Source organism: Elaeis guineensis, chromosome 11 (genome assembly GCF_000442705.2).
Source record: "Elaeis guineensis isolate ETL-2024a chromosome 11, EG11, whole genome shotgun sequence".
Classification (NCBI taxonomy): domain Eukaryota; kingdom Viridiplantae; phylum Streptophyta; class Magnoliopsida; order Arecales; family Arecaceae; genus Elaeis; species Elaeis guineensis.
Window position 1 is genome coordinate 25,077,702 of NC_026003.2, and position 19,575 is coordinate 25,097,276.

The 19,575-nt window shown below is 40.6% G+C and overlaps 1 protein-coding gene across 1 annotated transcript; it reads left to right on the forward strand.

Annotated features, from left to right (window-relative positions):
* Positions 1 to 119: 119 nt before the first annotated feature.
* On the forward strand, positions 120 to 6,478 carry LOC105034448 (enolase 2; the record flags this gene model as incomplete). Its single annotated transcript, XM_073245643.1, is given in 15 exon segments — positions 120 to 184; positions 1,635 to 1,682; positions 1,822 to 1,908; positions 2,023 to 2,103; positions 2,185 to 2,286; positions 2,375 to 2,455; positions 2,535 to 2,609; positions 4,539 to 4,601; positions 4,724 to 4,804; positions 4,976 to 5,170; positions 5,252 to 5,302; positions 5,460 to 5,548; positions 5,631 to 5,682; positions 5,781 to 5,837; positions 6,108 to 6,478. Coding segments are annotated over 15 exon segments (1,208 nt in total), but the record flags the coding sequence as incomplete, so codon positions are not given.
* Positions 6,479 to 19,575: the final 13,097 nt, after the last annotated feature.

Sequence of the window (19,575 nt, forward strand, 5' to 3'; positions counted from 1 at the left end):
TAGTATAGGGAAATTTAGAGATCTTGTTTATCTCCTCATTGGAAGTACCGTTTCTTTTTTGCATCATATTCTTAATGTATATGAAGAAGAAATTTAGTTGGACATTTTTGGTGATCAAGGTATATATGAAGCTTTGGAGCTGAGAGATGGAGGATCAGACTACCTTGGGAAAGGTGTCCTTAAGGTCAGTACAACTTCTAGTTGTTGAATCAAATGCATCCTTCAGCTTACATATATTACTGGATTAATTGTTTTCTTTTTTTTGAGCCCAGTTGATTGTACAATATGATTAGCTTCAATTATAACAAATGTGGTTATGGTGCGTGCAGAATTTTATGGATTATGCTTTCTTTTCTTTTATCTGGTATTACTTTGTTGATATGTTTTTACCATATATGGTATTAGCGAACTGAAAATTTTGGCAAGAGGTTTAAGGGCCCAGCAATGTAAGGGCTTTCTTCTTCTTCAGTAATCATCATGACTGCGTTAGGAGATTGTTCCCTTTCTGTTAAATCCCAGTTAAAATAAGCAAGATCTTGATATGAGTGTCCAATCATGATCCAATTATCTAAAGTGCCTTATCATCTAAACCTGCCACTTTCTTTAACTGCAAACTGTGAAAATTGAGATGATACTGGATTTTGATAATTCTAGTTGGTCATATGAACTAGACTTTGGAAAGTGCTCTAAAATCTTTAGTATTGTCTGTTCTAGATTTATGGAATAAAGCGTAAGCATGATCTGACATGTGGCAGGCACAGTCATCATTGCATTTATTGCTTATTCTTTGCAGAATGCACTGGTTAACTTTATTTGAAAAAAATAACTTGGAGATCTTCCAAACTTTATTCATTAATGATTTGCTTCATGGTAGACATTAAATCTCCGATTTTTGTGCATAAGTAGAATCACTTGGAGGATGCATCATGCATGTGATCAACGCGTGCCTCTTATTTTCATCAAACCTTTCTACTACCAATTGAGTGTCAAATAAATTGTAATTTTAAACTTATGTATTAGTAATATGTTTGGTAAACTATATAAAGATACAGTGTTGAAGTTTTGCATGCCACCTCGAAGACTTAATTTTTTGCATGTCATGCTATGAGGACAATTTCATTTGGTTCCTTTTCTACTATAAATTGAATGCCAAGTAAATGACTTATGTATATTTTTAGTTTGTTTGGAAAATATATAAAGACACAGTTGAATTTTTGTGTCCCACCTTGAAGACTTTTTTTTGGTTGTCATCTCATGCTATGATGACAATCTTGTTTTGTTCTGCAATTCTATATTTTTAGTCCATTTTTCAGTTATAAAGCTAAATGCTAGACGCTTCTCATAACATGTTGCAACTTGTGTATGCCATGTTAAAACATTACATAGTTATCTAATGACAATGTTCATCTGAGCATGCGTTTGATGGTGCTGGTCAAGAAACGGCAGCATGCATATGATTGCTATTTCAAACATAAATACAGACAAAATCTTTGTATCTTTATTTGCATTTAGGAACCTGCTTGCTGTACAGGGTCATTTTCTGGTTTTATCTGATACCTTTCTGTGTTACAATTCAAATATTATAGTTGTATGCAGATTCTTAGTTGAACTTATGTACCTTTTTTGTGGTTTAGGCTGTTACGAATGTGAACTCTATCATCGGACCAGCATTGATTGGGAAGGTACATGGTATACTCTGCCATTTTCTTTTCCAGTTTGATGTTTTTATTTTTTTTCATTTATGAGTTTAAGCTGTTTAAGAAATCTAGCCTATGAACAGTCAGACCACTGACAATCTGCAAATATAATGCCTTTGTACAGGATCCGACCGCACAGGCTGAGATCGATACTTTCATGGTTCAGCAACTTGATGGGACCTCTAATGAGTGGGGTTGGTGCAAACAAAAGGTACCATGCTAGCTAGAACCTGGTTTCATTACTAGCACAGTTATGATTGTCTGTCTCTCAATGTCCTGGAGTGTAAAGTGGTTTCATCATTTTACTGCATTTTTATTGCCTCAGCTCGGTGCAAATGCCATATTGGCAGTATCTCTTGCTGTTTGCAAAGCAGGTGCTAGTGTGAAGAAGATTCCTCTTTACCAGGTTTGTGAGGTGAAATTGATTATTTTCTCAGGAACATGAGGTCATGTATTATATATCTGACTTCCATCCCCTCGGATGCAGCATATTGCCAATCTGGCTGGAAACAAGAACTTAGTGTTGCCTGTACCCGCATTCAATGTTATTAATGGTGGATCTCATGCGGGAAACAAACTCGCGATGCAGGTAGCCTCCTGACTAGTTGTGTTCAGAACTTGTATTTTGATAGACAATTATTTTCATCGTGCTCATCAAAGTTCTATTATGTTAACAGGAATTTATGATCCTTCCTGTTGGGGCATCCTCATTCAAGGAAGCCATGAAGATGGGTGTAGAAGTATACCATCATTTGAAGGTAAAAAGATTAGTTGATTCATTATCCTTTCACTTCAGTTCTAAGAATGTTTCCTGATATTCACTGATCCTGCTTTCAGGCTGTCATTAAGAAAAAGTATGGACAGGATGCTACTAATGTTGGAGATGAAGGTGGTTTTGCTCCTAACATTCAGGTCTGTTGCTGATTCTTAGTACATTTCTTCACAGTAAAGTATTTATTTTAATTGTAAAATTTATTACCTATTATTAAGCATAATTTGTTGAGTGGATATTCTTCTAGTCTTCTACATTTAGCTCATGGATTAGCCTTAGAGGATGGTAGAATGCTGGACAATTGTATGCTACTTGATACGATATTGTAATTGTTAATCAGTGAAGTAAAGGAATCTTTATTTCAGAATAGATGAGATAATCATCACAATGCAGCTCATAATCAAATTTTTGGGAAACTAAAACCTTTAGGGCTTGTTCTTTGGAGGGACAATTGTATGCTACTTGGTACGGTATTTGTAATTGTTAATTTGTGAAGGAATCTTTGTTTCAGAATGGATGAGATTATCATCACAATGCAGCTCATAATCAAATTTTTGGAAACTAAAACCTTTAGGGCCTGTTCTTTGTAGGGTAGAAACTTGTCAGGGAATGGATAAGTATTTTCTAATCAACACTTAGATGAGAAAATAATTTAGCATTATTATTTCCTGGATAAGTTGCCAAGATGGATTCATATTTGCATAATACCTTTTATTATGTAAATATTATAATATATGTAATATAATATAATATATTACATTATATTATATATAATATAATATATAATAATATATAAGACAATATATATTATATTATTATAGTAATAATGTAATATAGTATGATAGTAGAATAATGATATTATGATATAATATAATATATTAGAATATAATATATTATTATAATAATATGTTATATAATAATAATAATGTATTATTATATGATATTATTATCATATTATATTATATTATTTAAGATTATATTATATTATATCATATTCTATTGTGTCTATTATAATATATAGCATAATGTAGAGAATATATATTATAATTTATTATAATACATTATATATAATATAATATATGTTATTATATTATACCAGTGTTATAGGGTTAGGGGTATTGTTAGGAACAAAATAAAAAAAATAAATTTCTAGTTGGTGGGAAAATGACTTACCTCCTCGGTGGGTAAAACTTTACCCCCATGTTATAGGTAAAAGCTACCCATGGTAAAATATCTTACCATCTGGAGAATCATAAGAACATGGGCCAACTTTTTCATGATATTGAATGGGCCCTTAATTTAAGGACTTGTGCTTGTTGTGTCAGTAATTTTTTTGGGACTTGAAATATTTTGTAAAGTGAAATGCCTGAACACACTTTTGAAGATGACAATCTAATTTGCCCCAATTTTCTCAATTTTCTCATGTTTGTTGTAAGAAGAAAATTATTAATTGTCTAGGTCATCTAGTTCTTCATTTTTATTTCTTTTCTAGACTAATATGAGAGAAGAGTTTGATTGTTTGATTGGTTAGCATATATCTAATTTCTATATGTTAATCTCAAACTTTAATGCACATCCTAATTTTAGTTCCTTTATTATGTGTAATCTTATATTGTATGACTGGATTTCTCTGTATTCCATTTTCCCTAAGTTTGATATGCTGACTTTTTAGGATTGGTCAGTTGGCTTGTGTGGTATTGTTTGTGCATTCTTTGCAAGACATTCTAAAGAATTCCTGTTGGATACATGTTCTTAATGCTTTAGGAGGAAATCTTACTTGAGATTCATTAGTCATTAACCATCTAACCTTCATGTGACTCTTGTAGGTATAAATTTATTGCTAATGCATTTTGGAAGTAAAGCTGGTCTCAAGCATGTCAAGTGTAATAGAAATCTTATGATGAATAGTTTGCTTGTTTCAGTTGTTGATTCTTATTTTAATACATTTCTTTTATACTGTTCATATTGGCCTTTAGTAGTATGTGCTGATGATTTTCTGACAATTTCGAATAGTGTTGACCGGTCTTTGAAGGTCTCATCATAATTCATTCCATTTCATGAAACTGCAGGAAAACAAGGAAGGACTTGAGCTGTTGAAGACAGCTATAGCAAAAGCTGGATATACTGGCAAAGTGTGTGCTATCCTTAGATATGTTCCTTGCATTTTTTTATGTTTATGTGAATTTGTTAGTCTTCAGACAAGCATGGGGACTTGAGGGACAAATTTCTCCATCATACTTGATTGTTATGACAGGTGGTGATTGGGATGGATGTTGCTGCTTCAGAGTTCTACAGTGACAAGGATAAGACATATGATTTGAATTTCAAGGAGGAGGTGAGTTTGCTTGTTTTTGTTGTGTTTTGAGATATTGATTTTTCATACAATTCTGTGATTGTCCTGGGGATAACTAACATTCATTGTTGTATTATGCTGCTTTGACATGTCATTGACACTTTGCCCACCACAAAATTAAATGATAATAATTTTTTTTTTTTTTTGCTGCAGAACAATGATGGTTCGCAGAAAATATCTGGGGATAGTTTGAAAAATGTTTACAAGTCCTTTGTCAGTGGGTATCCCATCGTATCAATCGAAGACCCGTTTGATCAGGATGATTGGACCCACTATGCAAAAATGACAGAGGAGATTGGAGAGCAGGTGCAGATTGTTGGAGACGATCTTCTTGTCACCAACCCAACGGTAAATATCATTTACTAGATGGAGCACTTGAAGAGAACTTCCTTTGTCACAATTCTGATTTATTCCCAAATATTTCTGCAGCGTGTTGCCAAGGCAATTAAGGAAAAGACATGCAATGCCCTCCTTTTGAAGGTAAAATTAAAGTATTGCAATTCGTCTGTTTCTATATGGCTTGAAATGGTTAAATTTTCCTTTTGATATGTTTGCAATTTTTTAATTTCTAGATATATGATTTTTGTTGATAAAATCACAAAGATGAATAAGTTTCTTTTTTCACTTGGCGCTGCAGGTGAATCAGATAGGGTCTGTGACTGAGAGCATTGAAGCTGTAAAAATGTCTAAACGTGCTGGCTGGGGTGTAATGACAAGCCACCGAAGGTAGACTATAGATGATATATTTGAGTTTTTTTATTTTTATTTTTATTTTTTCGTTTCTAACTTACATTTTTCTGGTATTTAGTGGTGAAACGGAGGATACTTTCATTGCTGACCTTGCAGTTGGTTTGGCCACGGTATGTCTCTATCTGTTGCAGATCCTATGATTCATTTCTGTATGTTCTTTTTCGAGATGGATTTCTAACGTCATGCTGCTTTCTACACTCTGTAACAGGGCCAAATCAAGACCGGAGCTCCATGCCGTTCTGAACGCCTTGCCAAGTATAATCAGGCAAGCTCTTGCACCATAAGGCTAATTCTGCCATCAAAATCAAGATTATTTTAGTGCTAATGTTAACATGAAAGATGTGGTTAACTTGTAACGCTCTAACCTTACTATGTTTTCAGTTATTGTGTCCGGTTATTATGTCACCTTACAAGCTGTTGGTTCCATCCAAACAAAAATGAACTTGCTCAAATATTCTTGCGGATTTTGAGACAGCAAATGTGAAATTATTGCGAAGTTAAGTTTATACTCACTGTTCGTTTCTGGTGGATACAGTTGCTCAGGATTGAGGAGGAGCTTGGTGCTGCAGCAGTCTATGCAGGAGCAAAGTTCCGTGCTCCTGTAGAGCCTTATTAGGAATGCGACACTGTTTTCTGCACATGTAGAGCTTTCTGGGAACATGATAGCCGTCGTCTGAAGCTGCTTTTAGGATGCATAAATTTTGTTGATGAGTGTGATGCTCTTTGTTTTTGCTAAAACTTCGTCGTTTTGCCCTGATGCGAGAAATAAGTTCTAGTTTTGTCGTTGCAGTTATATCTGTGGAACGGTAAGTTTAGTGTTTCAATCTATGTATTTTATTTTGGATTCCGCTGCTTCAGGCGCTGATTGCTTTGTCGTTATCAATGAATATGCCTATGATTCCAGTCTGTGCTCGACCATAGAAAGCAGTGAAGTTGTGAGATACAATCCAGTTGCTTCTCTTGAGGAGAATCTGTAGGATTCTTTTCTAGAATTGTTTTTGGTGAACTACTGAAAACTTTCAGCTCCTGCAATGCTCTTCTCGAGGATGAAATGGTAGTATTAAGAAATCGGGACCCAGTTAACAGTTACCGTTCGTTAATCGAATCGTGGGTGGTGCTTGGCTTCTGGGTGATTCATGGTTCTCGTCTCCTCTCCCGTAACTCTGATGATGTTCTCTCTGATTATGTTCTACAGATTTTTATACGTAATCTATAGATATTTTGGGGCGTCTGAATGAGTGGTTTATACATTGGTAAGTTCGTGTGAGAGATATTTTGGACAGGCAATCTGGTCTGAGATGGAATCCAGAGGATGAGAATGCCGTAATCAAGTGCAAGAGGAAAAGTATATTTGCTGCTTTTTGTTGTTCGACGTTTCGTGGAGGGATGCTTTGGAAGCCGTCTATGATCTGTCAAAATTTTCGTTCACGTTTGACATTCAAACTTTCTCTTTTTCTGTGCTTTGTCGGTAGGTATTTTTATTTAATGTTCATTAAAAAAATATTAAAATAATATTTTTTAAAATTATTTATTAAAATATTATTAAAAATAAAATTGTTTTATTATAGGATGGTTTTTATGCTGACTTATCACTGTTAACGTCTGTTTGAGGTATAGATACATGATACTATGAGTAATAGGACGTTTTTATTGGTCGTTCTATTGTAGGATGATTTTATAAATCATCCTATCATAAGTCACCCCATGATAACATGACTGTGAAATAATAGGATGATTTTATGATTGTGAAACGTGCTTGATATTTTTTTTTAAGCCTGTGGCACAGTGGCGACCTGGCGCAGGAGTCAATCTCTATTGTGCCACTGGCCAACGTAGGAAGTCTATTTTTATAGGCACAGTAAAAATTGATCCATGGATCGTCCTCCGGCATAGGAGTCAAGAATTGATTCATGGGTCGTCCTCCGGCACAGGAGTGATGCCATGAATCATCTCTTTTGACGTGTCAATCTCAAAAAGTCTTGTGCCAATGTCCCATCTAAAATGAGACGAACTAGGGATTGCCCTTTCAAATCTGAAATTGACTTTTTCTTGATTTTAATTTCTAAAACTTTCAAAAAACATTGTTTAGATTTTGAACTTGATGAATTTATAATTTTGATCTTCTCCAAGTATTTTTATCTATTAAAATTTTTTTAATTTTTTTAGACTACAAATTCAAATTTCTCCAACCACATTTATAATTAACATTGTAAGATATCTTAGAAGTAGTGGACAATCCTAAACTCCAACCATATAATCCGTATCAACAATTAATTTTTTGCACAACTAACAAAAATTCTAACATGTGCTTTCAAATTAAAAAAAATTATAATATTAATTTTAAAATAATGTAAAGTAATAGTTGATCATTATAAAGTTTACTAGTAAAAAGAAATATGTACAAGTATTATAACTATCGAGAGATGTATATATCAAGGTACTGGGGCCTCCTCTCCGTCCTCCTCTTGTAGATGCGTGTCACCTTTAGCCACTGTCGTGATGGCTCAATCACGGTATCAATCGATAGGGAGGGAGGTGCTGGCATACTCGGCTTATCAATATGTGCCTGATGTCTATATCGAAAAATCCTCAATCTACCTCTACCTCTGGCCCTCTGATGCATATGATCGACGTGCTACTTATTGGGTCGGTCTGATGTGTCTCTCGGCTCACTCATCCTTTGTGATATAGAGGCATTATCTACGGGAAGGTCGAAGTTTGAAAAACTAGGATATGAGGTATACTGGGCATATGATGAGGCACTCGGATCATTCGTCGATAGTGCAGTGTGAAGTCGTCTATCCTCAAAGACGACTCGCATAGTATTGACAAGAATGTCCATAACATCGACAAGTGCTCGGTCTTTGCACCCAACAGTGACCGAATGGAAGTCACTCATTGCTCGGTGGTATAGCGATGTAATCCTCAGAAATTGTCAGTACCAAAAGAAAAATAAATATTATTCATAAGTATAACAATAACAACATAACAAAATGAGACAAGCAAAATGTACTTACCATAATGTCCATCATACTGCGTGAAGGATGGAATCTCATTTTGGGCTGCTCACTCATCAACGGCGAAATGAATCTAGTGATGCTCCTGTACCACTCCAGATATGGATCATAATAATCTATCATGGAGAGCATGGGTGGACCAGCCACAATCAAATCCTCCCGCTGCTCTCAAGCGTTAATATGCTCCCGATGTTCTCGAACCCAATCACGATGATGCCACCCTCATTGATTAAAACTGTGGAGACCGTCGTGAGTGTCGCATGGTGGGGGGATGTCCTGATGTATGCTAAACTGTCGCATCATAGACAATAGATTTTCATAATGTTGAAGCAAATGAGAGGTGCGCATGTCCTCTATATATGTTGATCTGATCGACATACCTTAGGTAATGTGGCTAATATCTGCGGTGTGTAAGGCACTCACACCATCTAATCATTGTGCTGCTGGTTAAGCTGATCTCTATAGTATATGATTGTGTGCAGCACTGGATTGCTAGCACCAGTCAGTCGAGTTCTCTACCGGTCCAAAACAAAGTCAATATGTTATTATATGAAAATATGTAGTCATTTATCATATAAATTTAGTGTTACTGGTTACATACCTACATCCCAGTAGATCAGCTTGGTTGTGTTGTATCCTGCCAAATGGACCCTCAAAACTAGCATCATTTTCATCTAACAGGCCATGTCCTACTATATCACCTTCTGGCACCAGCAGTGGGGTCCTATCCTGGGGAGCATCCCATCTGACCGTCTGACGTATAAATGCTCCCATACCCAAAGCTATAGCAATACTAATGGCCCAACTATCTCACATCTATTTGGTCTGGTGGCCCTACAGAGCTCGTATACAAGAAGGTTAAAGTACTGCTACCCTAACTCAACTACCCATATGCATGGAGATCACGTAGCAGGGGTAAGTACAACAACTGCACATGGGAATCAGACTTATTGATGGACATATGGCCATCGATAATGCAAAGAATGAATGCATGTGCATGCCTCTGCACGGTCTCATCATCCGTATCATTCGATAAATGGTGGAATATATCGTGAAGCTAGTGAAATCTCAAGAAAGATCCTGACAACATCGACTTTGATGGTCTAATCCCAAATAACTCCTCACATAGATCTGACCAGATGATCTGTGCAGTACTAGTGATGGTAGGTCCGTGCACTCATAATTTGAGAAGAACAGCAACATCCTATAACGTGATCGTCACCTCTCTGATGCATAGGTGGAAAGTATGTCTCCTGATGCCATACCATGGCTGTGATGAGGGCCCAATTCAGCTGTATATCGTATACTCTAAATATTTCATAAAAATAAGTGATATGAAGCTACTCTCGGATCCTCTCATGTGGTCGTTAAGCACGCATGGCGGTCGAGCCTCTATGTCTATAGCATAGGGCCCCCATGTCCTCCCTAGAATATATACGATCACTGTGGTGTCATATTTGGAGATACAGCATGGTAGGATTTGTCGGCCCCGGATGAATGTCAGAGTCTGAAGCTATCATGTCTAAGGCACAAAATGAAAAGATGATCTTACTACCAAGAAATATCAAAGATGATAAGAAACATAAATGATACATAGGATAATTTTATAAATTTTTTCAAATATTTATATGACATGATTACATAACTATAATATTTTAAAAAGAACACAAATGACACATAAAGATAGTCTACATAATATGAACAAATAGATAAATCAATGCCGTTAGGGGCATCTGCGCTGATTGTGTCCTATCTCCTCGCATAGCCCATATTGTACAACATTTTGGCTCTCCATTGCATCTATATCATTTTGGATCCTCAATTGTGGATGTTCTTTTGTATGTCGTTTTGTGGACAGGTACTGTATAAGTCTTGATGCAGTCCACTCAGGTCAATAACGAGGACTCTCTAGAGGATAGAAAGTAGATGCATATGACTATTCATAATGTGCAATAGTATAACAGTCGTCAACAAATTGCTTCCAGTCTAAGTTCTCACTGGCACATATAATGAACAAATGGGAGCACGGATAATGCAGTAACTGCCACTCTGACATGTGCATATGCACACTCCTAGGTCGGTTGTCTGTGTATAATCAGATTCATCAGGCCTATAATAGCTTCGTTTTAATCAAATTTTATACAAACTCAGTTGGTTATTGTACTTAACCACACCATGCTCCCTAGACTTCAGCTGGCATCTATTTAGCTTTCATCTAATCTTATTTGTGAATATCCTGCTGACCTCTCTTCTTCGTGCTGTTATTAAACATCTAATGCTAAACTACTTTGACAAGCGTTTGAAGGAAAGATGAACAAGAGCGGTAATGGATAATGAGTGAGCCCCCTTCAACATCTTATTGAAATTTTTAGATAGATTCATATTCATTATTCCATACCTATATCCATCTATGTCATGTGCCAGTGATCATTTACTCGGATCGTCAAGTGGATATGATTTAAGGTATTGAAAGCAATTAAGTCATGTTCTCTCAATGTGTTGCTTGCTTTGATCAAACTTTCAAAGTTGATTTTGCTTTGCAGTCTGATGAAAATAAGCCAAAAATGCCACATCATGGAATCGACCATTTAGGTTTGCCTTAATATATTTGTGGCATAATCTGTAATACCCATATGGCACCGTCCATCCAACAGATTCATCTGAAGCAGCAGCTAATATTTCTTTATGTCGGTTTGAAATTATGTCGATCCCATGCAGTCATGTGCTACATAATGACGTAAACCCATAACCAACTACTACGATTCTCACTTTCACAAATGGCAAATGTCAGAGGATAGATAATCCCATTTCCATTTCTCTCCACAGCTATCATAAGAATACCCTTATATCGACCATATAAATGCATTGCATCGATACTAATCTATGAGTGGTAGAATTGAAAGCTCTGAATGCATGGACTGAATGCTCAAAAAGCTTGGTGGAACATCTCTATGTTTGGCTTTGTTGTAGGATTTTTTGCAAAATCTACCATAGTCCCCTTGTTGGCACAACATACTGTAGCTAACTAAGGACTCAACGTGTTATAGGACTTCATCCAATCTCCAAACAGCTTGCTTATAACAAATTGTTTAGCTATCCATATCTTCTTGTAAGATGCCTTGCACTGCCATATATCACATACATAAGCCTGATAGTTTGATATGGATATGGATATCTCTGTCCTAATTAATCCTCTAATAATATTGGCAATCATGTATGCATCAAGCTATGAATGATTTCTTATCACATTTGTATTCAAGTATGTGTGTGGCCCTTTAGATACCGTAATCTTCCATCACTGCATCTTGGTCCGAAGAAATGCATGAAGATGCTAACCGCAAGTATCAGACTATTTACACGATGCTCCATTTAATCTTATCTGACTCGATGACTTTGAAAGGATGGTGGGTGCGAATGGCATACTATTTTACGATACATTATACCTATCCTTTCGATCTGAATATCATTCTCTTTCTTAACTCTTCATTTCCATCAAAGAATGGATGTTCTGGTAATGCTCCATGGGATGCGGCTTATTGACCTTATGATTGATTTTGATGATTATCAAATTTTGAGTAATCGTGATTCTAATAATATATTTTAAGGATGAATGTAGGATTTTTAAAGTGTTTTAATTGAAGAATTCATCCATAGAAAAGATCCTCTCAAGGATATAAAGCCAAAGTACTTCAAAGAATGAAATTCTACAAATCTGGCTCAGAGGAGCCGATCTCAGGATAAGAGGAGTCGATTCTAGTATATTGGAACAGGACTGGTACAGGCTTGAGTCGACTCGTGAATAATTCGAGCTGACTCTCTCAGAAAAGACAGAAGATTGCATTTTCAGAACTATGGCTGGAGTCGACTCCTGAAGATCTGGAGTCGATCCCAAGACAGCTGGAGTCAACCTCTAAGAAATTGGAGTCGACCCCTGGTCTGAGATAGTACTAACAGCTAGTTTTTTACATACTTTCAAATGGCTAGTTTTGGATGTAACAGCTATTCCAGCTCTTTCAACAGCCAAAACTTATTCTCCAGTAACTTTCAAGCCTATTAAAAGTTAAAGAATCAATTGAAAAGACAGCCAAGAGGATTAAAAAGAAAAAATCATTAGTTTGAGTGAGGAACATTGAATACCATTAAAAAGAAAAGAAAAGAGAGGAATTAGTGTATAGATTTGAGAGGTTTTAAAGAGTGATCTTCTCCAACATCATCTACATCCTCTCAAGCATCAAAGAAGAGAAGTAAAGCTTCAAAAGCACCATTCCACAGCCATTTCTTCAAGCTTCAAAGAGTTCTTTTTCAGTTTTTATTTTTATGCTGAAATTTCTTATCCTTGTAATTTGATTTCTTTACAAGTTCTTTGAGGGAAAGAAACTTGGGGTAAAGGCCTGTCCAAGCCTAAAATTGGATTTTGTAGGTTTTGATTGGTGAGTCTATAAAACTAACTAGGTTGATTATTAATTTGAAAAACAATCAATGTAAGATTGTGGTTGGTGATCATGAAAAATTAATTGAATTTGTTTATAATACCAGATAAAATAAATATGCTGTAATTAAAAGAATTATAGTGGAATTTTTAAGGAGCTTTTGGAGAGTAGATGTAGGTGTGGGGTTGCACCAAACCACTATAAATTTAGTCATGTTTGTATTGTGCCTTCTTGTCCTTGCTTGACTTGCTTTGGTTTTTTGCTTTGTATACTTTGTATCATTTTAATTCTTGCATAGTTTTATTTATTCCGCTGCTATACATTATTTACTCTTTACAAATACTTAAATAAGTTTAATTTGAATCACATATTTATTTAGGTTGTTAATTTGGTTAAAATTTTTAAAGAATCCAATTCATCTCTTCTCTTGGGTTGCTACCTTTCTGGACAACAATTGATATCAGAGCAAGTGCTCTGTTATTTATTGTTGACCTAGTAGTCTAGAGATAAAGACCACGACAATCCAATTTGAATCTTTTCTCATTGAAGGTCATTCTATAGATCAACCACCTCTTTTTAATGGCTTAAATTATATCTATTAGAAAGCTAGGATAAAAATTTTTATACAAGTATATGACTATAACTTATGGAAAATTATTGTAGATGGCTCTCACACATCTAATGCATTAATTGAGTTTGATAAAGAAATGATCCAATTAAATACTAAGGCCTTGAATATGCTTTATTGCTCATTAGATATAAGTAAATTTAATATAATTTCTTCATATATTTTAGCTAAACAAGTATTAAAAAAATAGAAAATAACTTTTGAGGGAGAAAATTAAAGAGAAAAATCAAGCTTCCAAGAAGATAAGGAAGCTCATGCCAACTTATACCTCATGGCTCATGAGGATGGAAAGAAGAAGAAGAAGAAACAAAGGAGAAAGAAAGTATTAATTTAGAGGAGCAAGACAAAGAAAAAAATTGAGAAAGAGGAAGCATGTATCTCAAATCTTTATCTCATGGCTAATGACAATGAGGTATCCTTGAAAACTTTTTCGAATTCACTTTTGATAAATTATACGAAGTTTTTAATGATTTAATGGATGAATTCAAGAACATAAGGCTGAAAAATAAAGAACTTAAAAAGTTCAATCTATTTTTGGTTGAAGAAAAGAGTAAAATTTTGATGAAAAAAGATGATCTTAAAAAAAAAAAATAGATGAAGAAAAAAAAATCTTTTAAAATCTAAAGAATCTCTTATAGAAAAAATACTAATCTTAGAAAAGAGATTGAAATATTGAAGTTTATGCTCGAAAAGTTTATTATTGATTCACAAAAGCTTTAATTAATTTTAAATAATCAAAAAGCTATTTTTAATAAAGCTGGAATTGATTACAATTCATTAAGAAAATCAAAAATTAGTTAAGAATATATTCAGCAAAGCTTCATCTGAAAATTACTCTATAGTTTGTTTCAAATGTAACAAAATTGGTCACAAAATTTCTAAGTGTAATATTAAAAGAGTTGGCCATATTTTGATCAAACAAATTTAGATTCCAAAAGAAGACATATGTACTAACTCCAATGGATCTAAGATGGCTTGGATATCAAAAATTAAAAAATAATTTTACAGGTATACCAGGCATCCAAAGGTATAAAAAGAGTTAATTTTTAAAAAATGGATTCTTAGGACTCAAAATGGATGGATGATGATATTTGATAAAAGTTAAATCTATCACACGTCGTACTATCATTACTTATTAAATTTGCATTACTTGATTAATTGATTTTGATGACTTTTTAGTGTTTGCAATAATCTTATTTTATGACTTGAATGTTTGATGTATTGACTTTTATGCTCTCTTAAGTCTATGCATTATTTTGATTATTATAAGTATAAGTTTTATTTTAAATTCAGTATGCTCTCAATTCCTTCATATCATATTATTACTTGTGAAACTTAAATTAAAATGAGCTTGATGATATATAAAAATATTTGGATACAAAAATCTTAAATTAACTCTTGACATTCTTATAAGACATGTAACTTGTTGGGTATAAAATACCCACAGCCGAAACCCTCAACGGAATCGACATCAGCGCAGCTCCGCCCGGACTCCTACGGGAGCCGGGCTCCACCGACGACAGCAAGTGCAGCTCCGCCCGGACTCCTACGGGAGCCGGGCTCCACCGCCGACAGCAAGTGCAGCTCCGCCCGGACTCCCACGGGAGCCGGGCTCCACCGCCGACATCAAGTGCAGCTCCGCCCGGACTCCTACGGGAGCCGGGCTCCACCGCCAACATCAGAACAGCTCCGCCCGGACTCCTACGGGAGCCGGGCTCCGCTCTCAGTATCAGCTGCTGGTAAGCTCCATCCGGACTCCTACCAGAGCCGGACTTCACCCTTAACTTTGATTGCAGCACAGCTCTACCCGGACTCCTACGGGAGCCAGACTCCACCGCCGACAGCAAGTGCAGCTCCGTCCGGACTCCTACGGGAGCCGGGCTCCGCCGCCAACATCAGAACAGCTCCGCCCGGACTCCTACGGGAGCCGGGCTCCGCTCTCAGTATCAACTGCTGGTAAGCTCCATCCGGACTCCTACTAGAGCCGGACTTCACCCTTAACTTTGATTGCAGTGCAGCTCTGCCCGGACTCCTACGGGAGCTGGACTCCACCGCCGACAGCAAGTGCAGCTCCGCCCGGACTCCTACGGGAGCCGGGCTCCGCCGCCAACATCAGAACAGCTCCGCTCGGACTCCTACGGGAGTCGGGCTCCGCTCTCAGTATCAACTGCTGGTAAGCTCCATCCGGACTCCTACCAGAGCCGGACTTCACCCTTAACTTTGATTGCAGCGCAGCTCTGCCCGGACTCCTACGGGAGCCGAGCTCCACCGCCGACAGCAGGTGCAGCTCCGCCCGGACTCCCACGGGAGTCGGGCTCCACCGCCGACAGCAAGTGCAGCTCCACCCGGACTCCTACGGGAGCCGGGCTCCACCGAAGACAGCAAGTGCAGCTCCGCCCGGACTCCTACGGGAGCCGGGCTCCGCCGCCAACATCAGAACAGCTTCGCCCGGACTCCTACGGGAGCCGGGCTCCGCTCTCGGTACCAACTGTTGGAGGACTTCACCCATGCTCTTAAGGGAGCCGAGCCTCATCTCTGACGCCAACGACTACAGTCGCAAGCAGACTCCGCCCGGACTCCTACGAGAGCCGGACTCCACCCGCAACTTCGGCTCCGAGAGGGTTCCACCCGGACTCCCCCGGGGGGTCGGGCTCCGCTCACGACCCCTACCGCCAGGAGGACCTCTCCTGGACCTCAACAGAAATCGAACTCCGACCGTTGCCGAGCTTCAATCGACAGATCCACGCTCCCTGACAGGCCCTCAAAACGGCCACGACCCTGCTCCACTTCCTGTGGCGGACTCCGTGCAGTACCATCATTCCCTGACAGGCCGCAGTAACCATAGCCGCCCTGCTCCACTCCCTGTGGCTGACTCCGCACAGCTCCACTATCCCTTGGCAGGCCACAGTAACGGCCACGAACCTGCTCCACCTCCTGCGACGGATACCATGCGATTCTCCTATCCGCTGACAACGGACGCTGCTCCACCCCTCACAACAGATTCCACGTGGCAGGCCGAGGTGATAGCCACGTGTCTGCTCCATTATCTTTCGCAATCAATTCTCCTGACCATGGGCGGCCCACTACCAAGCGGTTACAAACATCGCCATCAATCCGTTGCCTCCTCCGTCTATAAAAGGGGGATCCAGATACGTTATTCTTTAAGCTCATTTTTCTTATCTCAAAACTCTGCTAAATTCTCCGTTCGAGCACTCCATTCTTGTTGAGGCAGAGAACTGACTTGAGCGTCGGAGGATCTTGTCGGAGCAACCCCACCTCCGGTTTAGACTTCCCTTGCAGGTCCCGGTGGCGACCGTGGCTTCCCCGACTCCAGCTTCTCCGGCGCAAGCGAATTTTTGCACCAATAGGATTGGTGCTAGAGGAAGGGGCCTGTGTCTTCGCAGCACCCTTGTTCTTAAAGGAGTGTTCAACGGAGCTGCCTCCGACCGTTTCTCCGTCATCCACTCCTAATCCCCCCTCTGCAAGATCGACACCCGATGCCTCCGCGCAGGGCGTCCACCCGGCGGTCCACGGCCTCCGCGGCCAGATCTCAGGCTCCGGCCTCCCCTCCCGTTTCTCAGCCTCCTCCTCCCCCTCCGGCGACGGCGGTCGGCGCGGAGCAGTTTGACTTGCTGGCGCAGCAGGTCAAAGGCCTCGTCGAAGCCGTACAAGCAATGCAGCAGCAGCCACCGCAGGCGTCGGCGCATCCGGAGGGGGCATCTCTGGAATGCCAGAACCCGACGGTGGGGCGGGCCACCTGGGCCAGCCGCCCCGTCCTTCCCGGGAAGGCGAATCCGAGGGTAGAGAGCCCTCAATCGGACCATGACTCCACCCCTGGAAGATCCCTGCTCCCGTTCTTCCAAAGGACCCTCGAGACTCGAAGTCGAGAGGATTTCCTGGACCGGAGGCTCCAGGAGATGAACCGGCGGATCGAAGAACTCCGCCACGCGCCTCCCGCTTATGGTGAGGATATTTGCACTGACCCTCCCTTCTCCCAAATGATTATGCAGGAACCGATCCCGCCGAATTTCAAGCTTCCCCAGTTCGAAAGCTACGACGGGACGTCGGACCCAGTTGACCATCTGGAGGCCTTTCGAACGATGATGCTGCTTCACGGTGCCCCCGACGCCATCTTGTGCCGGGCTTTTCCATCTACTTTGAAGAGAGCAGCAAGGAACTGGTACTCGGCTCTGAAGCTGGGTACCATATTCTCCTTCGATCAAATGAGCCACCAATTCGTGGCCCATTTTGTCAGCAGCCGACGTCCCCGGAAAGGTTCGGAGTCCCTCATCAACATCAAGCAGAGGGAAGGGGAGTCCATACGGGCCTACGTCAACTGCTTCAACATCGCGGCGTTGGAGGTCTGGAACTTGGACCAGTCAGTTGCCATGGCCGCCCTGAAAGGTGGCCTTCAGAAGAATGATCTCTTGTACTCCCTGGAGAAGAAGTACCCCAGGGATTTTGCTGATCTGCTGGCTCGGGCTGAAGAATACGCCCGAGCGGAAGAGGCCTTCAGAATGAAGGACGAAGAGACTGCGAGGGAGCGTCAGGTGGGAGATTCTGGTAAGCCCGCAGTTGAGAAGAGGCCAAAGGAAGCCCGGCCTCGCTCCCGATCCCCTCCTGGACATAAGCGCGCCCATACTCCCCCCCGGGCACGCAGGCAGAGAAGCCCGGACAACAGGTTTCGGCGGGGTTCCCCGTCGGGGAAATTCCGCAGCTACGCCCCCCTCAACGCCTCGAAGGCCCAGGTGCTGATGGAGGTCAGGGAGCAGCTCCCTAGGCCGGAGAGGATGCGCACACACCCCGGGAAGCGCAACCCCAACAAGTTCTGCCTCTACCACCGCGACCACGGCCACGACACGGAGGAATTCATCCAGCTCCAGGACGAGATCGAGGAGCTCATTCGGCGAGGTCGACTCGACAGGTTTATCCGCCGCAGGCCTGAGGATAGAAGAGACCGGCCAAGAGCCCTCTCGCCACCTGAACCGCAGAAAAGGGAGGAGCAGCCCGGGGACCGGTCGCCCATCGGGACCATCGACTCCATCACCGGAGGGCCTCAAGAAGGAGCGGGAATACTGTAAATGTATCGCTTACTATTTCGCTTTGAATCTACTTTTCTTTTTAGCTAACATGCTCCTCCCACCTAGCGTGGATGTATTATGACTGTATATGATTCCTTCAAAAACACGGCCATGTCAGGAACAGGAGGAGAACCTCGTCCTGACATGAGCAAGGTCAAAGGCCTGGTTCTTTTAGACCGGATGGGGGGAGAGGCCTCACAACGCCCTAATGTGCCCCCACAGCCTTGTTAGGGACAGGAGGAAAATCTTGCCCTAACATGAGCAAAGTCAAAGGCCCGGTTCTTTTAGACCGGATGGGGGGAGAGGCCTTACAATGCCCTAATGTGCCCCCACAGCCCTGTTAGGGACAGGAGGAAAACCTCGCCCTAACTTGAGCAAAGTCAAAGGCCCGGTTCTTTTAGACCGGATGGGGGGAGAGGCCTTGCAACGCCCTAATGTGCCCCCACAGCCATGTCAGGAACAGGAGGAGAACCTCGTCCTGACATGAGCAAAGTTGAAGGCCCGGTTCTTTTAGACCGGATGGGGGGAGAGGCCTTGCAACGTCCTAATGTGCCCCCACAGCCATGTCAGGAACAGGAGGAGAACCTCGTCCTGACATGAGCAAAGTTGAAGGCCCGGTTCTTTTAGACCGGAGGGAGGAGAGGCCTTACAGCGCCCTAACGCGCCCCCACAAGCCAGGCTGATAACGAGAACCTCGCGCTGGCTCAAGCAAAATGGAAGACCCGGACTCCTACGGGAGCCGGGTTCCGCCGCCAAGGAAAGCTTCACCCGGACTCCTACGGGAGCCGGGTTTTGCCGCCAAGGAAAGCTTCACCCGGACTCCTACGGGAGCCGGGTTTCGCCGCCA